Source organism: Phalaenopsis equestris, unplaced genomic scaffold (genome assembly GCF_001263595.1).
Source record: "Phalaenopsis equestris unplaced genomic scaffold, ASM126359v1 Scaffold000002, whole genome shotgun sequence".
NCBI classification, from domain to species: domain Eukaryota; kingdom Viridiplantae; phylum Streptophyta; class Magnoliopsida; order Asparagales; family Orchidaceae; genus Phalaenopsis; species Phalaenopsis equestris.
The window spans coordinates 32,343,182-32,370,150 of record NW_018164444.1 but is presented as its reverse complement, the minus strand read 5'-3'; the positions used below and the strand labels follow the sequence as shown (position 1 = coordinate 32,370,150).

At 34.1% G+C, this 26,969-nt stretch overlaps 3 protein-coding genes across 7 annotated transcripts in view; 1 reads left to right on the top strand and 2 right to left on the bottom strand.

Moving 5' to 3' along the window:
• Positions 1-1,932: 1,932 nt before the first annotated feature.
• LOC110024274 (putative quinone-oxidoreductase homolog, chloroplastic) lies at positions 1,933-4,275 on the top strand (the record flags this gene model as incomplete). Its single annotated transcript, XM_020724154.1, is given in 3 exon segments — positions 1,933-2,063; positions 2,672-2,757; positions 3,495-4,275. Coding segments are annotated over 3 exon segments (913 nt in total), but the record flags the coding sequence as incomplete, so codon positions are not given.
• A 320-nt stretch (positions 4,276-4,595) lies between these two features.
• Positions 4,596-12,669, bottom strand: LOC110024262 (myb-like protein X). Of its 2 annotated transcripts, XM_020724144.1 has the most exons (4): positions 11,670-12,669; positions 5,914-7,180; positions 5,382-5,817; positions 4,596-4,876 (listed from the first exon to the last, which is right to left on the bottom strand). In XM_020724144.1, exons 1-3 carry the CDS (start codon positions 11,745-11,747, stop codon positions 5,402-5,404), a joined length of 1,761 nt encoding a protein of 586 aa, XP_020579803.1. In that variant the 5' UTR covers positions 11,748-12,669; the 3' UTR covers positions 4,596-4,876; positions 5,382-5,401. The 2 variants fall into 2 exon arrangements, with proteins under 2 accessions (XP_020579803.1, XP_020579793.1); XM_020724134.1 differs by lacking the exon at positions 4,596-4,876 and having other exon boundaries at positions 4,956-5,817.
• A 2,085-nt stretch (positions 12,670-14,754) lies between these two features.
• Positions 14,755-26,969, bottom strand: part of LOC110026578 — a 30,449-nt gene continuing 18,234 nt past the window's right edge. For 3 of the 4 annotated variants that reach the window (XM_020727583.1, XM_020727566.1, XM_020727574.1), the window contains one exon: positions 15,084-15,334. The gene's annotated coding sequence lies outside the window, so the exon portion shown is untranslated. The other variant, XM_020727590.1, reaches the window with a different exon arrangement.

Sequence of the window (26,969 nt, the reverse complement as noted above, 5' to 3'; positions counted from 1 at the left end):
GAGACTAAGACCTCACAAAAATGAGGTCAACAGGCTTTTGGTGGAATGTAATTGATTTGTGGGGTATATTAAATAATTTTCTTTAAGAGACATTTTCTTATATTTTTACAACACAAGGCAATTCAGCCCAACATACAACAAATTACTAGATCCCTTACCAACATATGAAAAAAAATTTAGGAAATTGAGGGGAGTAAATAGTGTCATAAGTATATGGATACATCCCTTACTATTTTTTGCAGAGATTTAGTCTCTTATATCTACAACTGTTAGAAGAGATGGAATTATAAAAAGTACATGTGCATGTGTATAGTTATGAGAATAAAAAATTGAAGAAAAATATAATAGAATGGAACAGCACCAATAACGAAGAAATATAACAATAGTAAATAGTGTAGGCTCCTATTATAAGCATTTAGCACATGTGATAATTCAAATATGGTAACATTGTCTTGTGAATTCAAGTTTGTGTGGAATATGCCAACTTGAGTTTGAAAATAATAGTAACCAGAGATGTAGTTAAATATTTTATTGTCAGTGAGAGGGACATAGGGAGAGCATGACCAATTCATAAAGAGAGAGTAGCATAAGTTCGATGTAAGCAGTTGACAGTGAGATCCATGCCAAATGGGCATGCAAATAAAATCCTTAAAGAGATCTTTCAACAAAGAACTTTGACTATGTTATCAATATAGCTTTACGCAAATAAAATCCTTAAAAGATAAAATGTGGAGGAGAACGGTGAAAGGATCCGTACCTCAGATGGTAAGCAATCGCTGAAGTCACCGCGGGGTCGTCGGTGCTAAAGAACATCGCGGGGTCGTCGGAGAGGAAGTGTCATGGGCACCCTAGTTTCGCATGAGCCAATGAAACAATGAAGAGAAATGAGAGAGTGTGAATGAGAGGCCAGTAGGCTAGTGATTAGGTTTAAAGAGCCTTGCGTCTGATTAGCGTCACAAATTTCCAACCAAAAAGAATTTGTGGTTGTAATACCTATTGATAATCTAACACTAGTAAGTGAAAGAGGCGTGTTGCACATTTCTGCCATTTTTTTCCGACGCAACTTCCAACCGTATTGGTATTCTGCGGAATTCAGACATAAATTAGATGGTAAAAAATTTTCGGACACTAATTCAGATGCTTTCTCTACAGTGATTGCCAAAGGTTGCGAGGGATGTTGGGAGAGAATGACCAATTCATGAAGAAAGTGTAGCATCAGTTCGATGTAAGAAGTTGATAGTGAGATCCATGCAAAGAAAGGCATACAAATAAAATTCTCAAGGAGATGTATCAATAAAGAACTTTGACGGTATTATCAACATTGAACATTGACAAATTTTAATGGAGAACACTTAAAAAGAGGTCAACTCTGTGAAGGCAAAAGTCATTGGTGTTACTGCCACTATTCACCAAATGAGTTCATTGAGGCTTTTAGCTTTGCAAGAAACAGAAAAGAAGATTGGATGCTTTGATGGTTGGATGAGAGGAAGATGAATAAGCACATTTGTGATGCATCAGGTGGAAGATCTATAGCCATAGCTCTAATATCAGCTTAGTTGGGAGAAAAAATTATAATGGACCACACATTTACTATATTGTCTTCTAAGTATAAGCATATATCAACTTATACATATGTAAGAGAAGATGACTATAAAGAAACATAAAAGAAATAAATAATGTATATCCTACTATAAATTATTGGTATAGAAACTAATTTAGATATGGTAACAACTATTGGTATAGCATAATAGTTTAATTTCCCTAACTACGCTTTTGGTTATGTATTGACTTTTCATGCAATAGGTACGTTATTGTTGTCAATTTGATGTTTTTTGATAAATTTAGAAATTGCATTTTCATGTAGTCCTTACATTTCACACCTTGATTGAACATTCCATTTTTTTTTTTTCAACTTCAGCATGTGGAAGTTCCTCCAATTCCATTGCCAAAGAAGAATGAGGTGTTGTTAAAGATTGATGCTGCAGCTATCAACCCATTTGATTGGAAAGTTCAGAAGGGAGCTATGCGACCATTTTTACCACCTAAATTTCCATTCACGCCAGGTAATTCTTTAATTTTAGACCAAAAGTGTAAAGCTCCATTATTGCTGGCACAATTTTATGTTTCAAAAGCTTCAGTTTTATTTGATTGTAAGAATCTTTTGATGATCTAATAGGGGAATTCTTTGATGGCTAAAATGCTTCAAAGACATTAATTTATTGATGCAAACTATAATAAGAGATGTTTGTTTTCAAAAGCTGCTACTCTCTCTCTTTTCTTTATGTAGAATATGAAAGACCTTCCATGTATTTTCATATCTCATACCTATACTTTGACATTTACACACGTAGCACTCAAATCCTTAATATGACATAAAAAATAGCATTATTACCACCTTTTAAAAGTGCAACAAACATTTTTCATGCATATGTTTAAAGCACTAAAGTGCTATGTATGTAAATATGAAAGTTTAGGTGTGAGAAATGCAAATACATAAGATACATAAGATTTGTCATAAGATTTGTCTGGTATGTATGTAAATTTCCCTTTTGTTGCATGTATGATAGTAGCAACTGCCTTTCTTTATTTCTATCTGCAAGATATTGATGTGAAAGAATTCCTGCTAGAAATATTACTTGATGCTAATGGTAATGTCTACTTGGAAGGGCAGTGGAAGATGTGGCCGGCGAAGTGGTCGACGTCGGCCCTGAAGTAAAATCCTTAAAGCAGGGTGACAAGGTTGTCTCCCTCCTAAGCGTAAGAGTTTTCCTTTCCCATTTCTTTATTTTTGGATAATTTACATTTATACCGCTCAAGTCCTATGTATTTACATATCTAACCTCTAAAATTTAATTTTTCCATACATACAACCTTACCTATGTATGAAAAAAGATGTATTTTTTCACTTATTAAAGGTTAAAATAGAGATATTTTTTATGTGATACGAAAGATTTGGGTGGTTATAAATGTAAAATCAAAGTTTAGATGTTTGAGTAATTTAAGAAATCTTAATTATCAATAACAAGTCCTGTGTTGTAGTAAAGGGTAATTAACATACATGCCACACAATTCTTATGCATTTACATCTCTAACACATAGAAATTTGATATTTATATTTATACTACATCGGTATTAAAAATAAGGTGTATTTCACTTTTAAAAAGTTAGGGATAGTGATAATTTTGACGTGATGTTGAACTTTGGAGTTTTGATGATCGTAAATATGAAAGTTTAGGTATTAGGTATGTAAATAAGAATATTTACATACATACCATTCAATCCCCATGTATTTACATATCTAACTCCTAAACTTCAATTGTCTATATATATACCACCTTACCTATACATGAAAAGGTGCATGTATTTCACTTTTAAAAGTTAAAACTGGTGGTATTTGTTTGGTGCTACAGAATATATAGTTGGTATAAATGTAAAAAGTGGTATATAAGAATTGTGTGGCAAATCAATCAATGTACTGATACCTAAAACTACAGACTGGAGGAGGGCTAGCTGAGTATGCCGTCGCATCTGCAAACCTAACCACCACCATCCCTCCGACCATTCCTCCACCCGAAGCTGCCGGCCTTCCCGCCGCCTCCCTCACCGCCCTCCAAGCTCTCCGCTCCGCCGGCTGCTTCGATCTTCAGCGCCCCCCAAATCAACAACCCAAAAACATCTTGATCACCGCCGCATCCGGTGGCGTCGGCCATTTCGCCACTCAGCTGGCTAAGCTCGCCAACCTCCATGTCACCGCCACTTGTGGAGCTCGCAACATGGAGCTTGTCAGGAGCCTCGGAGCCGACGAGGTGCTGGACTACAAGACCCCGGAGGGCGCCAGTCTAAAGAGCCCGTCGGAGAAGAAGTACGATGCTGTGATCCACTGCGCGACGGGGATTTCGTGGTCGGAGTTCAAGCCGAACCTGGCGGAGGGAGGGAAGGTGATAGATATAACGCCGACGGTGAAGGTGATGCTAACTTGGGTGCTCCATAGACTGACCTTCTGTAAGAAGCAGCTGGTGCCGCTGCTGCTTTCGCCGGAGGGGAAGGATCTGGAGTTCATTGTTGGGTTGGTGAAGGAGGGGAAGCTGAGGACGGTGGTCGACTCGCGATACCCGCTGGAGAAGGCGGAGGAGGCTTGGGGGAAGAGCATGGCTGGGCATGCCACCGGGAAGATTATAGTTGAGATGTAGTGGAGTTGATTGTTCTTGCAAATAATATCGATGTTGCATTTGTGAAACGTTGCTGAATTTGAAAGTGGATGGAAGTAAAGAATCATCGGTGTCTGTAAATTTTCTTATTGCATTTTACATTGAACCTTTATTGAATTGCTCTGCTACTGGTCTTTATCTTTTATCTCATATAGTTAATGAAAATAAATAGACAAATAACTGAGTGTCTTTAAGAGTTATCTAAAGTAAAAGTTTTCGAATAATGAGGAGCTCATTCATGACAAAACAAAAATAAGCTTTCAGGAGCTGCTTTCGGGGGCACATCATACAGCATGAAAGACATTTCATCAAACACCTCTAAGTCGCTTAAATGATGCAAAGCAGGATATAAATGAATAATAATAATAATAACTGTTTTCTCATTTCCCACAAGCCTCCCCAACCCCCAAACATTTTTTCCCCACCCCCTCTATTGTACATTTTCTATTAAGTAGAAAAGATATACAGAAATACAAATCAAAATTGTGTGGTGATGAATCGGCAAAGACCAATCCTTGGCTTTTCCTACATGTTTCTCATCAATCTCACCATGAGAAATAACAGCAAAACCTTCAACATCACTCCCATAAAAGCTTTCTAACATTAATCCTCAATCTAAGGCTTCTGTTCTATCCGTGCTTCAAAATTTTTGTGCTGTAGATCCTAACCTGATCAAATTTACCATCAGGACGAATCTCAAAATCGTTTGATTTAATCAAAAAACCAAAAAAAAAAAAAAAAAAAAAAAAAAAAATGGGGTCAGGATATCCTAATCAAAATTTTGGCCAGAATGAGACTAAAAGATTATAGATCTATTTTGAGATGAGTATAGTAAATAAATAATTAATATTACACCAATCTCAAAGTAAATCTATCGGCTTTGAGATCCCATTGTAATCACTTATTATTGGTCAGAGTATCCTGATACAAAATTTTTTTCCCCCCTCCTCTCCTCTCCTCTCCTCTGCTTTTGAGATAAATGTAATATAAATCTAGATTGCTTCCTCCCATATGTTACTACACTCATCTCGAAGCAAATCTAACGACTTTGAGATCCCAATCCCATTTAGAGCCCAGAACAAGAACAATAAAGCGTCACTGCTTGCCTACATGTCCAGAGACCCCAAACAACTGAAAAACAGAGATATTACTGTATTTCACTTTGCCACATACCTTCGAGATCACGGTACCCCTCAGAATGGGACTACATAGGGCAGAGCGAGGACATCAGCCGATTCGATCCACAAGGCCTTAGACCAAACCCGAGGGCTTATACTTTCGTCGCTCACAGGCGGCAGCGACGATCTCTTAGGCTTCTGCTGAGAAGAATCGCCGCAACTAAACAGCCATTCCATATCCCCGTTCTCGGGCAACAGCTCCATTTTCGGCACCGTGTATATCTGCTCGAGGTACTTTGAATCAGGGTGAGGGGGTTTCAAAGAAACATCGCCGTTTCCGTCCGGCAACAGCTGAGGCTTTGCAGAGCCATTTAACACTTTATCCTTATAATCTAATAATATTCTATCCGGTTTCAATGGAAGGCCGGCAAGAGGTTGGGAGGGTGAGGAGGCCATCATCCTCGGCATCTTGTTAGGCCTCGCATCATTTTCTGTGAAATCACAGGTCAAATGAAGCAGGAGAATAAACCAAACAAAAGCACCGAAGGAATAAATTTGTTAGAAAGTATAAGAAAATTTGAACTCACCCAACATAAAGCCATTGATCTTGACATTCTTCCTTTTATTACTAGTTTCATCAACATCTCTACTATCAGCTGTATTGTCTTTATGAGGGGCAGAAAGCTTGTTGTTAAGAGCTTCGATTTGATCCTTCTTCCCAATGTTTCTAATCTTATTATTTTCAATCACTGCAACCTTCTCCGTTATTTTCTCCGCCTCCTCTTTAGAATGCTTATCAGCATCCTTCGGTTTATTCTTCTTCGTTGCAGTATGTTCTTTGTCCTTGTCAAACCTTTGGTTTTTGTCCCTCTGAACTGGTGGAAAAATGGTGGTGTTTCTTCTTTGCTCTGAACTGAGTGGGTGTGGGAAAATTCCACTGCCTTTAGCTCTTTCCTTATCGACAGCAGGTACAGAGCCCAAGCCATCCACTCTGCTTTGAATAACAGAGTTGGACTCAGTTTTGCTGCGAATGGAGGAGGAGAGACTTTCGACTGGATGCCCCAACAAATCATTTTTTCCTTTAATCGACGCTGAATGTGAAGCCACAACTTTTGCACCGAGTTTTCCTTTATTATCAATTGGAGGTGCAACAGAAATTGGAGCGAAAAATTTTTCGGAAAATTTTTCCTTCTCCATTCCAGAAGTAGAGTATTCAGCTTTCCTATGAGGTAGCATCGAAATACCTTCCATTGATCGAGAGATTCCATGATTTCGGATTTGATCAGCGTTGAAGCCAACAGTGAACCTTTCATGAGATTTGGTTCTTCCCTGATCCGTGGAAGTTGCAGTGCTGATATTCCCAATTCTTCTATGAGGAGAAATTGTTGAGTTCTCGATAGATAGGCTACTTCCATCATTTCTTTGAGATGAACCGGTAGGCACAGGGAATACTTTTTTCTCAGCAACTCTGATGTCCTTCTCGAGAGAAGGACGAATGACACCCATTGGTTCAATTCTTTTAGGAATGGAGCTTGTAACGGCAACCATTTGATTATCAGCTCCATTAAATCTAGTTCTCCTGTCCAACTCTTCTGCAAGCTTGGAATCCTTAACTTCTTCCTTCTGCAAGCTTTCTCGGTTGTGAGTTCCCTCATTTCCATCTTCGGCTCTTTTATCTTCTGATGACTTTCCTTTCTCAACATCCTTATCTTTTTTCCTGTCTTTGTGCTTTTCTTTTCTATCTTTCTTCTCCTTACGTTTATCTTTGCTTCTATCTTTCTCTTTCTTCTCTTTGTGCTCTCTTTTTTCCTTATCCTTCTTCTCTTTCTTATGCTTCTTCTCTTTGCGTTTCTCCTGATGAAAAAAAAAACGAAAAGAAAAGAAAACTTAGCAAGGTCAAAATATAAATGAAGCATTGATCATAAATTCAAAGAAATACAGATGAACTCTGGAATAAGAAACCAATTGAAGTGCTATGGAAAGCTAAAAACTATTAAACTTATAACAGGATCAAACCAAAAGAAATCCTAAATCAAATACCAATCGCAATTAAAATTTCTATGTTGTTCCCAAAAAAAAAAAAAAGGAATGTTAAAATCCAATTACCACAACAAAGCATAAAACCACAGAATACCTCAAACTTTATTGAGCTATGTCATCATGCACAAGAGGTAGGACTACCACCGAAGATGATTGGTACTCAATGTATGGAAATTTCAAAAATAATGAAATATATAGAAGACAGAAACTCTTATTTTTTGCATTCATGGTTAGGGACTGCAAAGCGGTCAAATTAAAAAAGTAGCACACCTTCTAAGACTTGAAAGTTGATGCCAAAACCTTAAGTAATATCAGCTGCAACAGCAAAGCTCTACTTTGATATTTGTGCAACTCCGTGGTTTTTCTTATACATGCTTGCTCCTACTCAGACAGTGCCCAAAAATAAATCTATCAACCTATTAAATGGAATCATAAGGGGCCTTATCATCAAAGCCATTGATTGCGTACTTTCAGTTAAAACATGGAACTGAGCTTACTTGCATTATATATATATATATATATATATATATATATATAGATGGTTTGGTCATATTAAACGTCGACCATTAGATGATCCGATTAGGAGAGTAGATGTTTTAAATTCGACTAGTGTTAAGAAAGGCAGAGGTAGACCTAGGAAGACTTGGCCTTATTGTATTATAAATGATCTTAATTTACTAAAACTAAATGAAAATATGACACTAAATAGGACACAATGGAGAAAAAGGATTCATGTAGCCGACCCCACGTAGTGGGATTAAGGCTTTGTTGTTGTTGTTGTATGTATATATATATATATATAAAGACTACTCTAAGGTGTCTGATGGCAAAAAGTGCTCTAAAATATATTTAGTTCCGTACAGCTACTCCATAAGAAAACATCTGAAAGTTATCCCTAAATCTCCTACTCGGTGCTTCAAGAATATACATGAAAGCCACCATACTTCCAACGTGAATTGCATTAAATAACACAAAACTGGTATAATATTCTACTGACAAATGAGCCCCCTACAATCCAAATTTAACCTCTCAAAAGATAACTCACAGACGAACATCAGAAGGACAATCAAAAAGCCGCTGGACAAGAACCTAATAAGGCATGACTAAGAGGGAAATTAAAATATTTTAGATTAATAATCTGTAAAAGCACCACTGTAAAAATCAATAAACATAAAAAGGGGAATTCATATAATACTCCCTATTGTTTGGCTCTTATTAAGGAAAATATTCAAATTTAGTGAGGTAGTTCTTTAGTTTTCAATGTTTCTTATAAGAACAAAAATATTTTAAAACTTTAATGATTAATTAAAATTAATTTTCACTTAATCATCTACTATCCTCAAAACAAGGCAAAGCCAAAATATTCCACTCCCTGTGATACCCTGATTTGATGCCTCATTTCCCTAAGGATTATATTTCACGGGAGCCTATGAAAACTCATCAAGATATCAACAATGTGACAGTATAACCATTTTTATGCTGCCAATCATCATTCGATTCAGGGCATCCAATATACCAAAATAGACCTTTATATTTTATTATAGATTCACCCAAAAAAAAAAACCCAAACCCTGATAAAATTACAAGGCTAACTACAACCCTAAAAACGTTACTAGGTTAGATGAGGATCAAGCATTTATTAGAGCAGGTACAACCACAGTAATTTACTCAGCTATACGAGAACTAAAATAACTCAATGCAATCATGAAAGATCGTCAGGGTTTAAAAATCATCAGAGATTAAAAAGTTGAAACCTGAACACTAACTTTAAAAAAAAAAAAAAAAAATCCGTACAAATGAAATGCACAAAACTACAAGTTTCAAGATTTAAATACAGGCAAGCTACTCATTGGGATTTAGTGTTCTCTACAAGGAATCATAAACCAGGACAATGCTCAGGTCTATTTAAGAAACAAATGCAGAGGATCATTTTTATAGAGATAACACCAGTTACTTTTTATTAATACGTCTTTATATAATGCTAGCTTAAAATCTAACTAAAATACAGAATACAAGTGCCTACTCAAAATAAGGCTTCGAGTTGGCAGGAAAAAGAACAATGCACAACTAAAGCTTTTAAAAAAATATATAAACCTGAATTTTGCAATAACCAGAATACGAACTACCCTGCATGATAGATAATATATCTAATGCAAATAGAAAGGAGGATTAGGAGGAGAGTAGGGGGAAGATATCACTAAACAATGATTCAAGTATTGCAAGAAAACTTTAGTATAAGCTTTATGATTGACAAAAGCAATGAAAATGGGAATAAGCATTATAAGATCGAAGGAAAAAAAAAATGAATGGAGAAGAAGAATTGAGAATATAGCAATTCGGTTTAGGGTTTCCAGTATAATTTTTAGATCAAACCATTCCACTGAAATCTGAGCTGAATCTTAAAGAAGGGTAGCTTTTTGTAATAGTCATTTTGGCAATAAATTGAAGTGTTAATATCACTACAAAGACATTTTAATAATGATTACGCCATAAATATAAAGGAAATTAGTGCATTTTAGGTGGATTTAACTCCTCCAAATCTCTTCTGTTTTGAAATATCTCTCGTCCCAAATTGCTAAAGTTCCAAGTCATACCTAGCGCCTCCTATTCTTTCTTCTCTCAAGCTCATATTTTTAATTCCCTTCTATTTAAAATAAAAATCATGTCAATTTCAAAAGAAACAAGAAGATCTACAATAATAGCCTACTGTCAAATTAGTATCAAATCAATAATTCCACACCATCACTATCCCTGTAAGGACAAACATCAAAATAATTTAAAAAAATGGTAAGTATGTGTAGCCACAAAAAACAAGCTTATAAAATTTTGTTGAGTAATAGTTTAGCATGAAGTTCCCAAGCGCAAGATCAAATGAAATGCAGTGAGAGTTTGCACAGCCGTGGCAAAAAAACCATTGTTGACTTCTTAAAATACAATAAAAATATGTCAAATAAAAGGAAGAAAATCTGAACAATATGATGGCTAAACATAAAAAGGTTTAAAAGGAAAGTAATCATATGAAAACATGAGATATGAATCCTCCGCAATTGTCCTGTAAGTGCACTAGCGCAATTACCCTAATTCTAAATATAGAGTTCACTTTTTATGGCCAGGATTGAGTCCACCAAAAATTTACAAAAAAACATCATATTGGTATATTCAACCCCACCCATTCAAACGAAAATGTATATTTTGACAGGGTAACTGAATGGTACAATTATGAAATCAATTGGAGAGAATTCAGATCCTAGAACATGATAATAAACGTAAGGGGCAAAGTGGGGGGTGTTCTACTCACCCATGTTGAGTGATTAAAGAAAAAAAGATAACAAAATATAAAGCAAGATGAAAACATTAAAAAAAACAATTAGGAGATTGCAAATATTGATTTAGAAGTGCCATAGCACTTTAATACATGAGAGGGAAAACATAGAGTGGACTAATCATAAGTTGCTATTAGGTTGGTGTTCCACAAACGGAAACATGGAAGCATGGGCTTGCTCATGTCTGAGTCAAAAAATTGTGTGAAAACTAATATCTGATGCCAGGCTTCATAGAAAATAAATTGTCTTTGGCTTAATAAATACACAATCCTAAAGCCAATTACAAATATAGACTACATAAGTAGCAGTAATTTTTACAATTTTTCGAGCTTCTGCATCTGGACTATAGAAACCAATAGCCTAAAGATAAACAAAAAGTACTATAAATCAGTATTTTATCATCAAGTGAAAGATCCATTATTATCATGAAATTCTTCTTTAGCAAGTAATGCATCAACTGCAGCTGAGCAGAAACATTACTAAATAACTATCACAACAATCCAAATTGATATTGCACATTCTAATCCAGACAACTAATATAATTTAATTGCATAACGAAAGAGTCTCAGAAATTAAAGCAGCCACTCCAGTGAAATGGTTATGCTAAACCGGTTAAGTCCTTACAAAAAGCAAAAGGTTGTACTCCTTTCAGATGTCTATCCAGCAACCAGTAGCTCGCAGTAGAAAATAGTGTATGTACTCAGTTGTACAATCGTTACAGCATATTAGCTAGAATTTCCTAGACAACTCCATAAAGCTGTTCTATTTGCAGAATATTCCTCATGCTTATTCAATATGTCCAATATTAAATATTGAAATTAGTGTGTGTTATCTCCTTCATTAGCTAATATTCACCAAATCTTCTAAGAATCAAAAAACTAAAGCCAGAGCTTGTAATTCAAGATCAAAACTAGCAGCCAGGGTCACAGAGCGCATAAAGCCAGCTGAAAAATGTAATGGATTAATGTAAGAGGAGGAACCTTCGTTAACAAATCTAGGTTCTCGGCTTCAGGTTTCTTCTCATATCCTGGTGGCGGAAATGGAAAGCAACGAGACATCGCACGGTGACCCTCGATCTACACCTACTAGTATACAGCACAGCTGTCCCAATACAAAAACGGACCAGCAGCCTTGTTCTTGTCCATCCACCATGTCCTCTCGTTCATTTCCAGCTTCAAAACATTCTTATTTCGTCCCAGGGAATCAAAGCTCAAGCCAAAACCTCCTCCCCACGCCAAAACCAGGCAAATAAATGAAAAAGAGGACAATCAAGCGGCCAAAAACCAACAACTGTAACTCAATCGTTAAAGAAATCCCCTTTGCACGGTGAGGTATCATTCCATACAACATCCACCATCTGGCTGCACTCAAAACTCTCCTCAAACCAACCGAAACAATAACAGCACCAACATAATAAAAATCAACAGCATCAGCTTGCCAATCAAAGCTCAACTTCCGTAAAATCTAGTACGCCGTCCTACTCGATGTCTCCGCTCAAATCCCTACCATCAAGCAAAAAACCAAGCCCCAATCCTAGAAAAACACAGTATCTCCAACCCGGACAGCGGATCCCAAGCCGATCAGCCAGAAACCCCTCGATCCACCTCCCAAAGGGCCAAAACCAAGATATGAAACCCTAATCAAAACAATCCGCCACAACGTCGAAAACGTTAGCCGACTCCCCGTATCTCCACGGTCCGTTAAAACACAGATCTAAAGCTTCCAATTCCAGAAATGGTGTCGACCAAAAAACAGTTCGACAGAACAGCAGTGCTCGGGATTAGGGCAAGAGGGAATCCAACTCCAATCGAGATATCCGCCTCCTCTTTTATCTCACTAACAATTCCAGATCTTTAACTGTTCATACATGACTTCTTTTCTGCCGAATTTTTCGGTTGATCCTTCGTGCAAGTTGCCTGAGAAGCTCTTCGAAGATGAGACGGTTGCGGTGCCCTACTCTTACTCTCTCTTAAGAATAAAACCAGGAGAGGAGAAAGCTGAGAGACGGTGGGCGGATGGGTATTTATAGGGCCTAATAAGGTTAGAAACGGGAATTCATGCTGGAGTCCATTAATTCCATTATTAATTCCTTACAAATTACTCTTTTTTTTTCCCAAAAAAAATTGATTTATTTAGACTGAAAAAAATTAATAAAAAATCTTATTATTTGTTGCTGTTTTTTTTTTTTTTTAGTAAGACTTCATTTTAGAAGAGAAGACATTCAAGCAGACACAAATTATGAAGGGTCCAGTGAGACCAATTGCACTCTCTCATCTCTCTCAAATTTGAATTTTTTACTTATATGATAAGATAATTTGGTTTTTTGTTCCTTCTGAAATATTAATTTTGCATCTCCTGAAATATCACTTTATCTTTCGCTATCTTAGCTCCTCCTATGTTGGATATAAGAAAACAGTTTGTTTACCTTTAAAAAGAGGATGATTCCACTCCTGCATTCAAGATATTGTATATTTGAATATGTCGTATAAGAACGAATCAAGAAAAAAAATAATTGCATACATAGCACTTGAAACTTTACCATTTTCGAAACTAGCATACATTTCATTTGCTTTTCAAATTATCATTCAAATATGTAAATCAACAATAAAGCTGCAACCCAAATCATTCATTGTTATCAAACTCACAATAGTTTAATCGCACATAAATGCACCAATTCAACAATTTATAAAATGTGTCGAATGCCAATTTTGTAAATAAAAAAGTTTCGAGTGCTATTCATGCACAGAGCATCCGAAACATTATTATTTACAAATCAAGCATCCCCTTCCTCTTTTTTTTTTCAAATTCTTAATGGTTTGATGGGGGAAAAACTAAAATGCAATGATTTAGTAGTTCAAAAAATCAAATTTGTGCTTGATTTGTAAATAGCAATGTTTGGAGTGCTCTTTATGTAATTATCTAAAAAAAGGAACATGAAGTATATATGATTTGGTCATGCAAACCTATCGTAAAGAGTTGGGGAGAGGGCATTAGAGACAATTAAGAGAGAGACTTCATGCATTAATTGAGAGCTTATTTAATATGAAAGAAACATATCATCCTCTCATATTGAATGGAAATTTAGAAACAATTAAGGATAATTTCAATCAGCATAAAATAAAAAAATAATTAAATATATAAATTATTATTACCATTCTATATTTGCTTATAAAATTTTATGAGTATATATGGGCTATTCATTTCTTGTATTTGGCTCTTGTTCCTAATTTGATTACTCATATTTTGGCATTGTATTTATGTATAGTAAATGGTTGAATGAAATAAAATTAACTCATAAAAAATATAGATTTTTTTTTCATTTATTTTGTTTTATATGTGCTATCACAAATGTCTTCCTTATGTTAAACAAAATAATAATAATAATAATAATAATAATAATAATAATAATAATAATAACTTAAAATTAAAAATTAAGAAAATCAATATAGCATAGCAAAAATAAAAAATCAATCAAGCAATCGGCATTGAATTAGATGACATAATAAATATTAAAATAATTTTCATATAATTTAATAATATTGAACTTCTCAATTTCATTTATAATATTTTAATTAAAAATATTTTAGTTTTAAGCATTCTAACCACTATTATAAATTAAAATTTTACTTATATTTTATTTTCTTTTTAATTTAAATCATTTTCATGTCACCATGTAAATCAAAATGTTAAAATTAAATAATATTTAAATCAATCAATTATCACCAATTTCTTAGAAGTAATTTTTAACATGAACCAAATAGGTCACAAGCTTTTAAAAATCATGCTTAAAAGTAGCCAAAAATTTAATCACATGACATTATAAAAAATTAAAATCATGAATTTATAACACAAAATAAATTTCATTTTAATATATAATATTTTAAGTCAATATATTTCACTCTTAACATTTTATATAAAACTTTTAAATCAAAATGTTAAGACATAACATAATTATTTTTTATTCCAAATCCAATTTTTAACGTCTCATCAAAATTAAAAGGCAAAAAAAAAAAAAAAAAAAAAAAAAAAAGAAAAAATTTATTACAAGCTAGCTCATCCAAAATCAAACCAGTTCAACAATTCAACCCAAGCCATTTTAGACCCGGATCACACTGCCAGAATAACCGATTTGCAGTCGAACCAATTGGACCAACAAGTCCGGCCCAATTTCTAAAACCATTTCTTTTTTATACTAAATTTATCTTCATCATATCCCAACACAAATATGGAACAATAAAATTGAATGAAGAATGGATGCACAGCAAAACATGAAATAAAGAGTTCCATTACAGTTTTCATCAGCCTTTGTCCAACTAAGTCTCTCTACCCAACACTACACTTCCTCTACAAGAATATCAAAAAGCATTGGACCCATCCACAACAGTATCTGAAAAAATAGTAAGAACCAGTTCAGTAATTCTATTTTATACTATATATAAACTATATACTGAAAAAAATAAAATAAAAAAAAAAGATATAGAAGTTTGCTCCTTCATCCTATTATGGAGAATGTTGGGTTGTTAGCATTTGATCAAACCAGCTCAGAAAGTTGTGTGTATCAGCTTCAGCTTCTGTTCTCAGTAGCAGAGACAAGGTGGAAGGAGGCCAAAAGGTAGTCTGATAATGGGGAAGTCCTTCAATTTCCCTAACACATTTGCCCATAGAAAACAAGATTCAGCAAAAAGACACATATTATTGGTATTATTTGATTTGCATACATATCACACAAGTCTTATGTACTTGCATATCTAGCACCCAAATTTTAATGTTTACATGCATGACAATAAAATCTTTCATATTACATCTAAAACATCATTATTACCAATTCTTTAAAAGTGAAATATACCTTTTTGCACATGGATTTATCACACCAAAGTGTACTATGAATGTTTAGGGGTTAGATATGTAAAAACATAAATTATCACAGTTGTACTATGAAACAGTTGCAGAATTTTGATTTATTGCCAATCCTTTGGATAATTCTTCATCCCATATTGTTGCTGCATCAGTTTATTTTCAAATTCTGTGCATGTCCTTCAGGTTTTCTAAATGCCACATTGGCAACATAGTATTAAAGAAAGAATCATAACGCATAAATCTTAATAAAACTTGCAAATATTGCAAAGAATTTCCAGAACAAAAATCGTAGACTTTCAAAAGCAAATGTTGCAATGAATGCATTGTAGATGGGACCTTACATTAATAAGTCCCACTTCTCAGAACAGAAATGCTTACTGATCCAGAAACCAATTTGGCACCAAATTATAATTCCTAGCTTCCCATACTACATGACTTTCATTAGATTATCATATCAATATTATTTTCTCTATAGACAATAAAGTGATTCTCCTGAATTATCCAAAATACATAATACCAGTGATTATTGCTAAAAGATCAAGTGGGACAAAAAGAAAGACTAGAAAACCCCAGGAGCTCATACAAAAACTATGGAAAAGAGTGAAGGGAACCCATATTTTGCATACCTTGTAGAAAAAGTAGAAGAAAATTAATTTAAAGAAAGACAAAATTTAACAAGCTTATATATCACCGGTAAATACATACACTGGAATGTATGCATGTGTGTAAGACTGCACGTGTTCACTAGCGAGGCATCATAAACGCTTATGAAGGTGGACAATATTATCAACCATACGAGAAGCTTTAAGAAACTTTCAAAGGTATGAGAAACCAATACATGAATTCTAGTGTTGTGCATATGAAAAAATGAATAAAAATAAAAAGCGTAAGATGAATAGCTTATAATCATAAAATAATAGCTTTCAAGCATGTAGACTTGAAAACAAATCGATAGGTGACCACTTGAAAAGGAAAGTAAAATCGATGCTGCGGGAAACTGAGCTTATAAGAAAAAAATTTGTAATTCAAAATTAGAAAAAGTCCAATGTATCCTTAAAGCTAATAAACAGCCATGAAATTAAAATCAGATAATAATATTTTCTTCAAGATTGAACAGAAGACTTAACGTTTGTGTTCGTTATTGTTTCTATATATAGCATACTCTGTATTAAAATCTGGCAACTTTAAGGACAAGGTATCCATGATTAAGCCTAGAGATTCATAAATATTCGTAAATAGGCTTCTTGTTAACACACTTAACACATTCACTGCCGGTATGCCATTCTGCTTCCAGTGGTCACAACAGATGTCAATTAATTATATGAAAATGGTCCGGTAAAAGTAAATTAGGTAATCATCATACTTTATTAATTCCTACAGCAACTTAATACCATTAAATTAAAATAATATAATTACTTTTCTTCGGATTTGAACCGAAGACAGAGAGTTTGTCAGACATTGTTTCAAGAAATAACAATAATATATTTGTATCTGGTTATTATTAAATCTTTGATTAATTAGATGAGAACATCTAACATTCACTTACAAATTAAATTTTGTAGAAAAGATAGTTTTAATTAGCATAATGTGTAGAAATTTTGATTGGAAATTGCTCACAAAAGTGCAACTCTGTTGTAATGAAACTATACTCTACTTTGAAAAGAGAGTTTCAATCACCAACTTGTGCTGCTCTATGAATGATAATTTACTAGGCAACAATGAAGGAAAGATTTAAAAAACCACTTATTCTTGTTCAGTCACTAGCGAAGCCATAAAGGGTTTGCATAACTGTTGGATTTTGTGAAAATTTTTATTTTTTGTATATTCTATTGATAGTATTTATTATTTCTAGAAGTTAGAATTATTGCTATATCACAATTCTTGCCTTCTTCTTTTAACGTGGAGAACAATGGCTGATCTTATTACTTTTCTAATGTGGGAATCAACCCTCTACTTATCTCGTGATCATTTCTAAAAAATTTCGGAGGAATTATTATTTTTCCCTCCAAAAACTACATGGTATCAGAGATCATCTTAGCCTTCAAAACAGTGACCTGGTCCGTCGAGATTGTTTGGGACTATAATGTACGTCCTGGACCTCCTAGGTTAGCCCAACCATTGTCTTCATGATCAATCGCTCGCCTCATAGTCACGATCAGAGCCAGTTGGGAAGGCAACGCCTGGATTGCAATGTTCATAAACCCATCACAATATAGTCGCAATCAAAGCCCGATGGGAAGACAACAATTGGATCTCAACATTCAGAGACCCGCACGATACAGTCGAGATTAGAGCCAGTTAAGAAGCAACAATTGGATCGTGATATTCAAAGAGCCAACTTCACACGAAGTTTCTTGTCTTCATGTGGCATCGAAACTAGGCAAACCGAGCTTGTATTCAAACTAGGCGTTTTTCTCTTTTCACTCGAGGTAGCCACTGCACGTGTATTGCCCTTCTCTGATTCTAAGAATGTTGTACAAACCAACAATGATGATAGGAGTTCAAAGAAAGTCTACCACACCGATTGGTTTCAATAATCTTGGAACCACTTGACCTCACGCGACAACTCCCATGAGTGTATAGGCTGAATATTTTTCTCAAAATTTATCGCCTTACCTCACAGTTATAAAACTTAATGGACAAAACTAACTCAAGTTGGCTAAATTTATAATATTGATGATTAACGGGAGAGACAAAATTGGGTAATTAATTGAAGAAATTTTAAAACCTACTGCTAGTGATTCGAAATATGAAAAATGACATTCCAAAAATTTTTGGAGATGGCATGACTCATCAACTCCATGGAATCTACCATAGTAAAGCTTCATCCATTCCTTCCAACTAATCGAGATATCTGGGAGTCCATTCGAGATCTCTATTCAAAATTGTAGAATTATTTGCAAATTTTTTAGTTGAAAACTAAACTTTGAAAGTCCAAACAAACTGACAATGATGTTATATATATATTACAATGATTTGAACATTATGACAGTAGCTTGATCAACGAAATGATGATATTTGAGAAAATTTGAAAGATCATCCTCATCACAAGAAGAGAGGAAAATGATCGGGTCTATATGTTCTTAGTTGACCTTAATCAGAGTTTAGACAAAGTTTGAGACCGAATCCTTGGTAGGAAACCTCTACACCCTCAATTTGAGAAATCTTTTCTAAAGTTAGACGTGAGGAGTCAAGATGAAAAATTATGTCATGCAACATCTAATCATCTAGTAACATTAAATAAAACCCGTCACTTGTATCAAAAGAGATTAATATTGACAAAGAAAGAAGCAAATATACAAACCAACTACACCACTTAGGGGTTGTTTGGTTTGATGCAAAAGCGGTGTACTGTAAATTAAGTACATTAAATTTTAAATTTTTTATGTTTGGTTTCTTGTAAATAAAACAAGAAATAAATTTATAGGGTATTATGATTTTACACAATAGCTATTTTTCGAGGTAAATGAAGGTTGCCTAAATCGAGTGAAAATCAAGTACTTTGTTGGTGCTCGATGCTATTTTCGTAGAAGCTTTTCATCTCTCGCTTCCTTTTCCCAAATGCGATTCGATGTCGAAGATGGTTAGAGGAGGGCGAGTCTAGCCAGGAGTAGAAATTGGAGCGTACGATTGATTCTCGGTCTCTCTTTCCACTTCCAACGAAGGCAAGGCGCATCACTGTCTCGCTCGCAATCGTATGGCTCGGTCATGAATTGGCCTCTGCGAATAGGTATAAATAGCTAGAGGAGTTGATTGGTGAGTTTGGCTAGCTTATGTATAGATGAGAAGGCGGATAGAGGGCAACGACAAATTCGAGAGCAGTGATGTTGCAGACCGCGCTTGTTCCTCAACCACAACAAGCTCAGGGTGCTTCTCTGCGACAGATGCTACAAGCTTCCAAGAGGTTCTTCGGCTCCTCAATAACTACACTTACCAAGGTATGCATCTCAGTCGATATCTAAAAGGGCCACTTGGTGTTATTCTTGTAGTCTTCATCCTTTTATTCTCGTACATATTTTAAAGCTAAGATTCTAACATGTTTAGCTCAAGCCCGAAATTTCAGGAACTGTCATAATTTCTTTTATATTTTTTCTCACTTAATTCACAATCAAGAAGACAAATTCACAAATCGATTTTGTTACCTTGATTAAATTTGGCAAAGGTGAAGAATAATCATCTTTCATCCAGTTTGACTATTTGGCTACAATCAGGATAACTTTGGAATGTTTCTTTATCTGCGTTTAACATTTCTTACCTTTCTTCAGCTTCTTTATCTTCCTTATCCAATTCGATGATTTCAATATTTCCCAAGTAATTGGCACAAGCGAGAAGGAACTACCAAGTCTGATTGACAAAGCCAAAATTTTTCAGCTTTTATCACTTTTTTGAGTTAATTGGTGATGTTTTTGTTTCTTTGATTTTAATAAATCGTAACTATTTTGCCTTCAAGCAAGCTTGCATATGTGGTATGTATGTAAATGCCCCTTTCAATTATGACAACTTTGGAATGATATTTTTGTTTATTTGAGTGGTATGAATGTAAATCTTCATTTTTTAAAATGAATTGGAAGATGTTATTTTTTATTATGGTTAGCTTGATAAGTTTATTACTCTGCATTCCAGTAAAGCACAATCAAACAGCTCACAAGTATTTAAAATGCACTGATTTTACTTTACTCTGCATGCATCTAACCAATCAGAAAAAAGAGTTCCCCTGCATTTACTTTACAAACACCCAAACAGCTTAAAATATTCAGAGTATATTGCAATCAGAATTTCAGGATTTCCCTCAAACTGAAGACTTCCAAAATAGTACAATCCCCGCCTTAATTGTTCACCCCGAAACTCGAGTGATATTATATCAGGAGAGTGTGCCAGAGTCTTTAAGATATTGAAATTCCTAAAATGTCATCTCATTATGTCCATAACAAGGACAAAACAGGGAAAAAAAAACTACGACAACAGTACTATTTTCATATTGTCTACTTGTGGAAGAGGACAACTCAAAAGAAAGGTAAAATCATTTGCACTGCCCAAAATCTTTGAGCCCAGGTAATGTCCCCACTAGTTCTTTAGCCCAATTTCAATCGACTTCATCTTTGAATTTCGAGTCTTTAAGTCCTGAATTAAAACCTATTTTCAATCCCGAGTCTAATGGGTTTAGCCTTCTCATCGTGGAAAGGTCTTGCACTCAACATCTATAGTATATGTCATATGAAAACCTCTCGCCAGCTATTTGTGTTTTTACCTAACAATTATCGCATGTGGAGATTCCTAGTATTGTGCAGAATGCTTTAAAAGTCTCCAAGTGGAAAAAGACTGTTTTCGAGGAGATGAAAGCTGATCTAACTAAGAAAAGACAACTTTTGATGCAATGGGTGTTTACAATCAAGTATAATTATGATGGCTCTCTAGAATGGTAGAAAACTCGACTGGTTGTTTAGAGATTTACTAAGACCTATGACATAGATTATTTAGAGATATTTGCTTCAGTCGTAAATCTAAACTCTGTAAGGGTTCTTTTGTCACTTACAGCTAAACTTGACTGACCCCTAAAATAGTTAGATATAAAAAATGACTTCCTCAATTGGGACATAGAAGAAGAAGTGTATATGGATGCACTTGCAAGATTTAATGAGAATTTGGCACAAAGGTGTTTAAACATAAAAAATTCTTATACATGATGAAGAAATTGCCGAGAGTGTGATTTCAAAATTTACACTATTTGTTAAAAGTCAGGGGCATACACAAAGGAAGCGAGATCATACAATATTCGTCATATATTTGAATGATGATAAGATGATATGTGTTATTCTCACCGAAAAAGATGCATATGAGAAGAACCGTTTGAAAACTTATCATTTATTTTTTAAACCAAAAACTAAGGATCTTTGAGATATTTCCCTTACATCGACGTTGCTCAAATAAAGAAGAAATTATTCCCTCAACGAAAATAAGTTCTTGATCTTCTCAAAGAAACTAGAATGAGTTGGTGTAGACTTGCAGACACTCTAATTGATTCCAATAAGCAACTAAGAGATGTCAAGGAAGGTTATCCATTGAATACAATTAGGTATAAAAAATTGGAGAACTTAAAATACTTATCACATACACGGCCAAATATTCCATTTGTTGTGAGTTTGATAGGTCAATTTATGCATTCGCCTCATGAAAAGCATCTTGAGGCATTTAAAAGAATTCTCAGATATTTAAAAGGTACACCGGATAAAGACTTGTTCTTTCAAAAAACAACACAAAATAGAATAGAAGTGTAAACTGATGCAGATTGGATCAGCAAAGTTATTGACAAGAGATCAACTTCTAGATATTCAACCTACGTGTGTGGAAACATGGTTATATGACGAAGTCAAAAACAAAAAATGATTACAAATATAGGGCTATGGCTAACCGAGTCTGTGATATTATGGTTAAAAAAATTCTTAAGAGTTGCAGATCTCAACATGCATGTCAATGAAGTTATATTGTGACAATAATGCAGTCATAAGTATTTCAGAAAATCTAATGCAACATGATCACAAAAAACATATGGAGATTGGCAGTCACTTCATAAAAGATAAAATTGGTTGTGGAGCTATTTGTACGTCATTTATCCCTATTGCTCAATAAATAGCGGATATCTTTACCAAAGTACAGTTCAACATTAATTTTGAATTCCTCATAATCAAGTTGGGCATGATAGATATATATGCTCCAACTTGAGGGGGTGTTGGATTTTTAGGAAACTTTTATTTATAGTATATTATATTATTAGTATTTTTTTATTTCTGAAAGTTAGAATTATCGGTACAACATAATTCTTATTTCCTTCTTTTAAAATGGGAAGTAATGGTATACCTTATTACTTTCCTAAACTATAAAAACCAATTATTTTATTATGGGAAGTAATTCTTATTTCCTTTTTTTATCATGGGAAGTAATTATTTCTCTCCTCTCAAAAACTATAAAAACTAATCATGAAACTATAATTTTATGAGTAGCTACAATTAAGTAGGTCATTACAGGTACAAAGTGATCTCAGGAAAGCTCAATTTTGCCGAGTTAGACCTTGAAAGGAGAAATACTCGTTAAGTAATAAATCCATCAAAGTTACAATCCCTGGAGTTAATAAAATAACATAGTGATCACACTTTCAAAAAATATGTCAAAACCATTCATTATTTATTCCACAACATACCATGGCACACAACACAATAAATCGTTCCCAATTCGCATAACCTTTGCATTTCAACTCATACCAAAATGGCTAAATGTCATATTTACCCTTTTTTATCCTATCTTCATGGCATATGTGGTGTATAGCAAATCGGCAACCAATATTATTAAAATTTCTAAATTAATTTAGCCTAGCAAAACCTATTCAGTATATTCCCTTTAGGTAAGATTAAAAAATTTCACTGCGCTGGTTAAATTATAGTACATGTATCCCCAAGGTGCAAGAACCAAGTCATGGAAAAATCATATGAAGTTGCCTCGTTAATGCACAATTGACCCACTCTGGACCTTATATTTGTAGGACCCACATGCATTACTGTGTTTACATGAAACCAAAAAAGGGCCGTTCTCACAGAGCATGCAAATGTCCTTAATTTTGTGAGCAAGAGTCATTTATATTGTGTGAAAACTTGGTCAACAGCTTGCTCATTTTCAAAAAGATTTCTAACATATGCTACATAAAATGATTAGTATATGGAGATTCAAAAATATGTTCTAAACATTACATATGTTGGAAAGTTCTTCCTTCAAGTGTTTAGTGCTAATTCATGTTGCCAACGGGCGAAAAACAAGGACGAGTAAGATAAGGACTCCCTCAAGTTTAGCTTATTTCCAAAACTATAATAATCACTCGAGTTTGAATGCAGTTGGTTAGAGTTAATTAGCTTGTACTAGATAGATCCAGCTGAGAAGGTAGAATTCGTTTAGTTGTGCTTAAATAGATCAGTCTTAGAAGAGGAATTGTAAGATATGCATGCATCTATTGGAGATATTAATAAGCCAAACATGAAAAACTTTTCCAGGCTCAAATTTTCCTAGCACATTATATGAACTTAAATTATTCAAGCTCATCAGTTATCTTACGTACAAAAGACTTGAACACAATCAGCTCCCACATCTTAATTCTCATTATATCACTCAATGAATAAGCATCATCTCCGATGCTTCAAGTTCACTTCACGTAAGCTGTCCAAATAGGTGTAATTGAGCCAAGCCGACTTGAAAACAAGTGGCTCGTGAACAGAGCTCGATGAGCTAACAAACCGAGCTTAAGCCAGCCCTGACTCTTAGCTCGTGAGTTTAAAAAATAATTAATATTAAAAATACTCAGAACATATTGAAATTTCAGACTTTAACTTTAATATAGTATAAATATTTTAAAAAATGATAATTTATATTTTATGAAAAGCGATTTCTTATTAACTATCTCCTACATACTCATTTTATTTATTATTTTACAATAATATTAACTTGAATAAATATTATTTTTTCACTTTCATAAAAAAAAAGCTTGTAGAATTAAAACTTGAGCTCAAGAGCAAACTCTATTAATTAATCAAATTCAAACTCAAATTGAGAGTTGCTTATGCTCAATTCTACTCGTTTACACTCTTATATTTGAACACGAATCACAATTGATATAATTATCAATAGCATCGAACTATTTTCAAGATGACGTCGTCAACCATGAATTGATATGAGATATGTTTATGACTAAAGAACAGTGGAACATATCAACTTCTAATCTCCTTTTATAATTTACACTTTAAAAAAACTAAATATTGCCAATAAAGTTCTTCCTCCAGAAAACCGTGGCAGAAAGCCTCATCCTTGGGTACATTGACTTCTCCAGCATATTTCACACAAATTTATCACATTAATTTCCTCTTCTTCAATTTTTTTCTTGGATATGCTAACTTTATGAAGTTCTTTAGATTTCTTGATCACTGGCCCATATCTTTATTCTTTATTTTCTTTATTATTTCATTCTCATTAACATTTCTACTAAGTTCAGGCAAAACCATAGTGAATTCTTGAGAAATAATCAAGGAAATATGCATTCATAGCATGCCAAGATACTCATTGAGATCATAAAATGAATCTAAGTCTGACTCAGCTCATTTTAACCTTCAAATAAAGTTTGTCGGGTCAGAGAAAGTAAAATAGTTCTATGGTGATGAGAGATCATCACCTTTGTTGCTTGAGATAAACATCAAACGATCCGCCTGCATGCGAATGGACATGTTTTTTCTACAACCACCCTAACAACATTCATTCCAAAAAAACGGGGAAACACTGTTGTCGTCATTCAATCAAGCGCCACTTTTGGGAAAATAGCATATTCCTTGTGGATTTTATTCCTTCTCTTTAGTCTCTTGCTACAATATATGCTAGCATCACCCAAGCAATGTCACTTGATGATGATTTCCAGATCAATATTACTTTCTAATCTTAAGCCAATGCTTCTATAATAATTAAGGGATGAAAATTTGCACTAAACTCATGCTACTAATGAAACTATGACATCTAGGCTAAACCCTATTTTTTTTCCCTCGGATTTTTCCGGAAAGAACTATTTAACTTTTATACATTTATGCTCTTAAAGAGTCCAAATCAACAATATTTTGGCAATGTCTGTAAATATTGAACACTTAGAGTGTTGTCTACAGTGCCTATATATCTATACATATTGTCCATCAAGAAATCAGTCTATTTACCAACAACCATGTAATTTTTAAGAAATCCGGTCAAATACCTCCCTTAGCAACAGCAAAAATCAAGTCTATTAGTCCTATGCTCAATAGTGGACCCTTAACCTACTCCCTATTAGTAGAAAACAGGAAGTCAAAAATCTCAATATTAGAGTTGCATATGCCTGTCAAATATTTCATCAAATTCCATTTTAGACGAAAATCAATTGGTTTCATTCGCATCTTCTTCTCAAGGAACCCTATTATATATATATATATATATAAGGCTTACAAAAATAAACAGTTAGCCTTCTATGAGTCCAAGTTGATTCAAGAAAGATTGATGCAAATAATCTCACAAAAACCTTTGAAACTTAAGTAGTCAAGTTGAAAAAATATAATCTTAATATAGTATGCAAGTATTTTTGGTCACCTACATCTACCAAAAGTTAAAAAACAATCTCTAAACAATATGCAATGCTGGACAACTACAAGAAGCTCCTAAACCGTCTGTAAAAGGCAAAAAGATGACTAAGAAGCCACCGTCCTAAAAAAAATGTGCTATTTGCACAACACCACCAATGACATGGAATTGGTCAACACAACAAATTTTGAAGACGACGATGTAACTCCAACCTACATCAATCGCAAATACAAGACTAAAATGATGAGATTGTTCATTTCATTACAACATTGCATCCCTCAAACTAAAAAAAAAAGATAGCATGGCACTAACATACAACAAATATAAACCTCAAGGTGACATGAGAGGAATGACCTCATTGGCTTCAACTAAATTGGTTTCTTGGCCTATGCCTATGCCCAAGCTGGCATCACCATCTATACCCCTTCATACAGTTTCATTACTCATCACATAAGGCAATTTTATCATCTATGCCCAAAGCCGGCATCATAGAGTTTTCATCACCTGTTCCACAAGGCAATTTTATCATCTATGCCACTCAATTGGTTTCGTCAATTATTCTACAAGTATTTTATTCACTTGTTACTTGTGCAGGTGTGCATAATTTCAAGAAGGTTTGAGCATGTGAGGCCAACCACAACCGACTTTGATCTATGTGAGCGAATGAGACACTGGACTTGGATTGTAGAGATATGGTGTTGAAAAATATTGCAAATGGGAAATTAGGGTTGGTGAAAATTCTAAAAACTAATTTTAGAAAATTTATCAAATAATAAAATATGGGTGGAAAAATAAAATACACACAATTTGAAGTGATATGTGCGCACAACTCAAATCTAAGCACTCAGCTGTACACAAATAATTTTACTTATTCAAATGTTCACCATAGCCCCCTATTTATGGAAATAATAGTAAAAAGATAAGTCCCAAATTTTATTTAAAGTTTAATATCTAACGCTATTTAAAAACAAGCCAAATTCTATGCTAAAGATAAAAATTAAAATTTAAATTCATCCAAAAAATAATAATTGGTCCTAATAAAATAAATAAACTTAAAACAAGAGAGAATAATTCTAGCCTAAAAGAGCATGAAAACCAATCTAGTTCAACACCTTCATAGCTCAATTTGATGCACACTAATTAGCTTATATAAAATTGGATTCCAGTTTTTTTCTTTGTTCTTTTTGCTGTTTACTAAACAAAGGGAGAGAATGACTTTCTAATGCCTAGTATAATGTACCAGCATGGCCCTAAATATTAATAGCTAATAGAGAAGCAATATGTACCAAATTCAA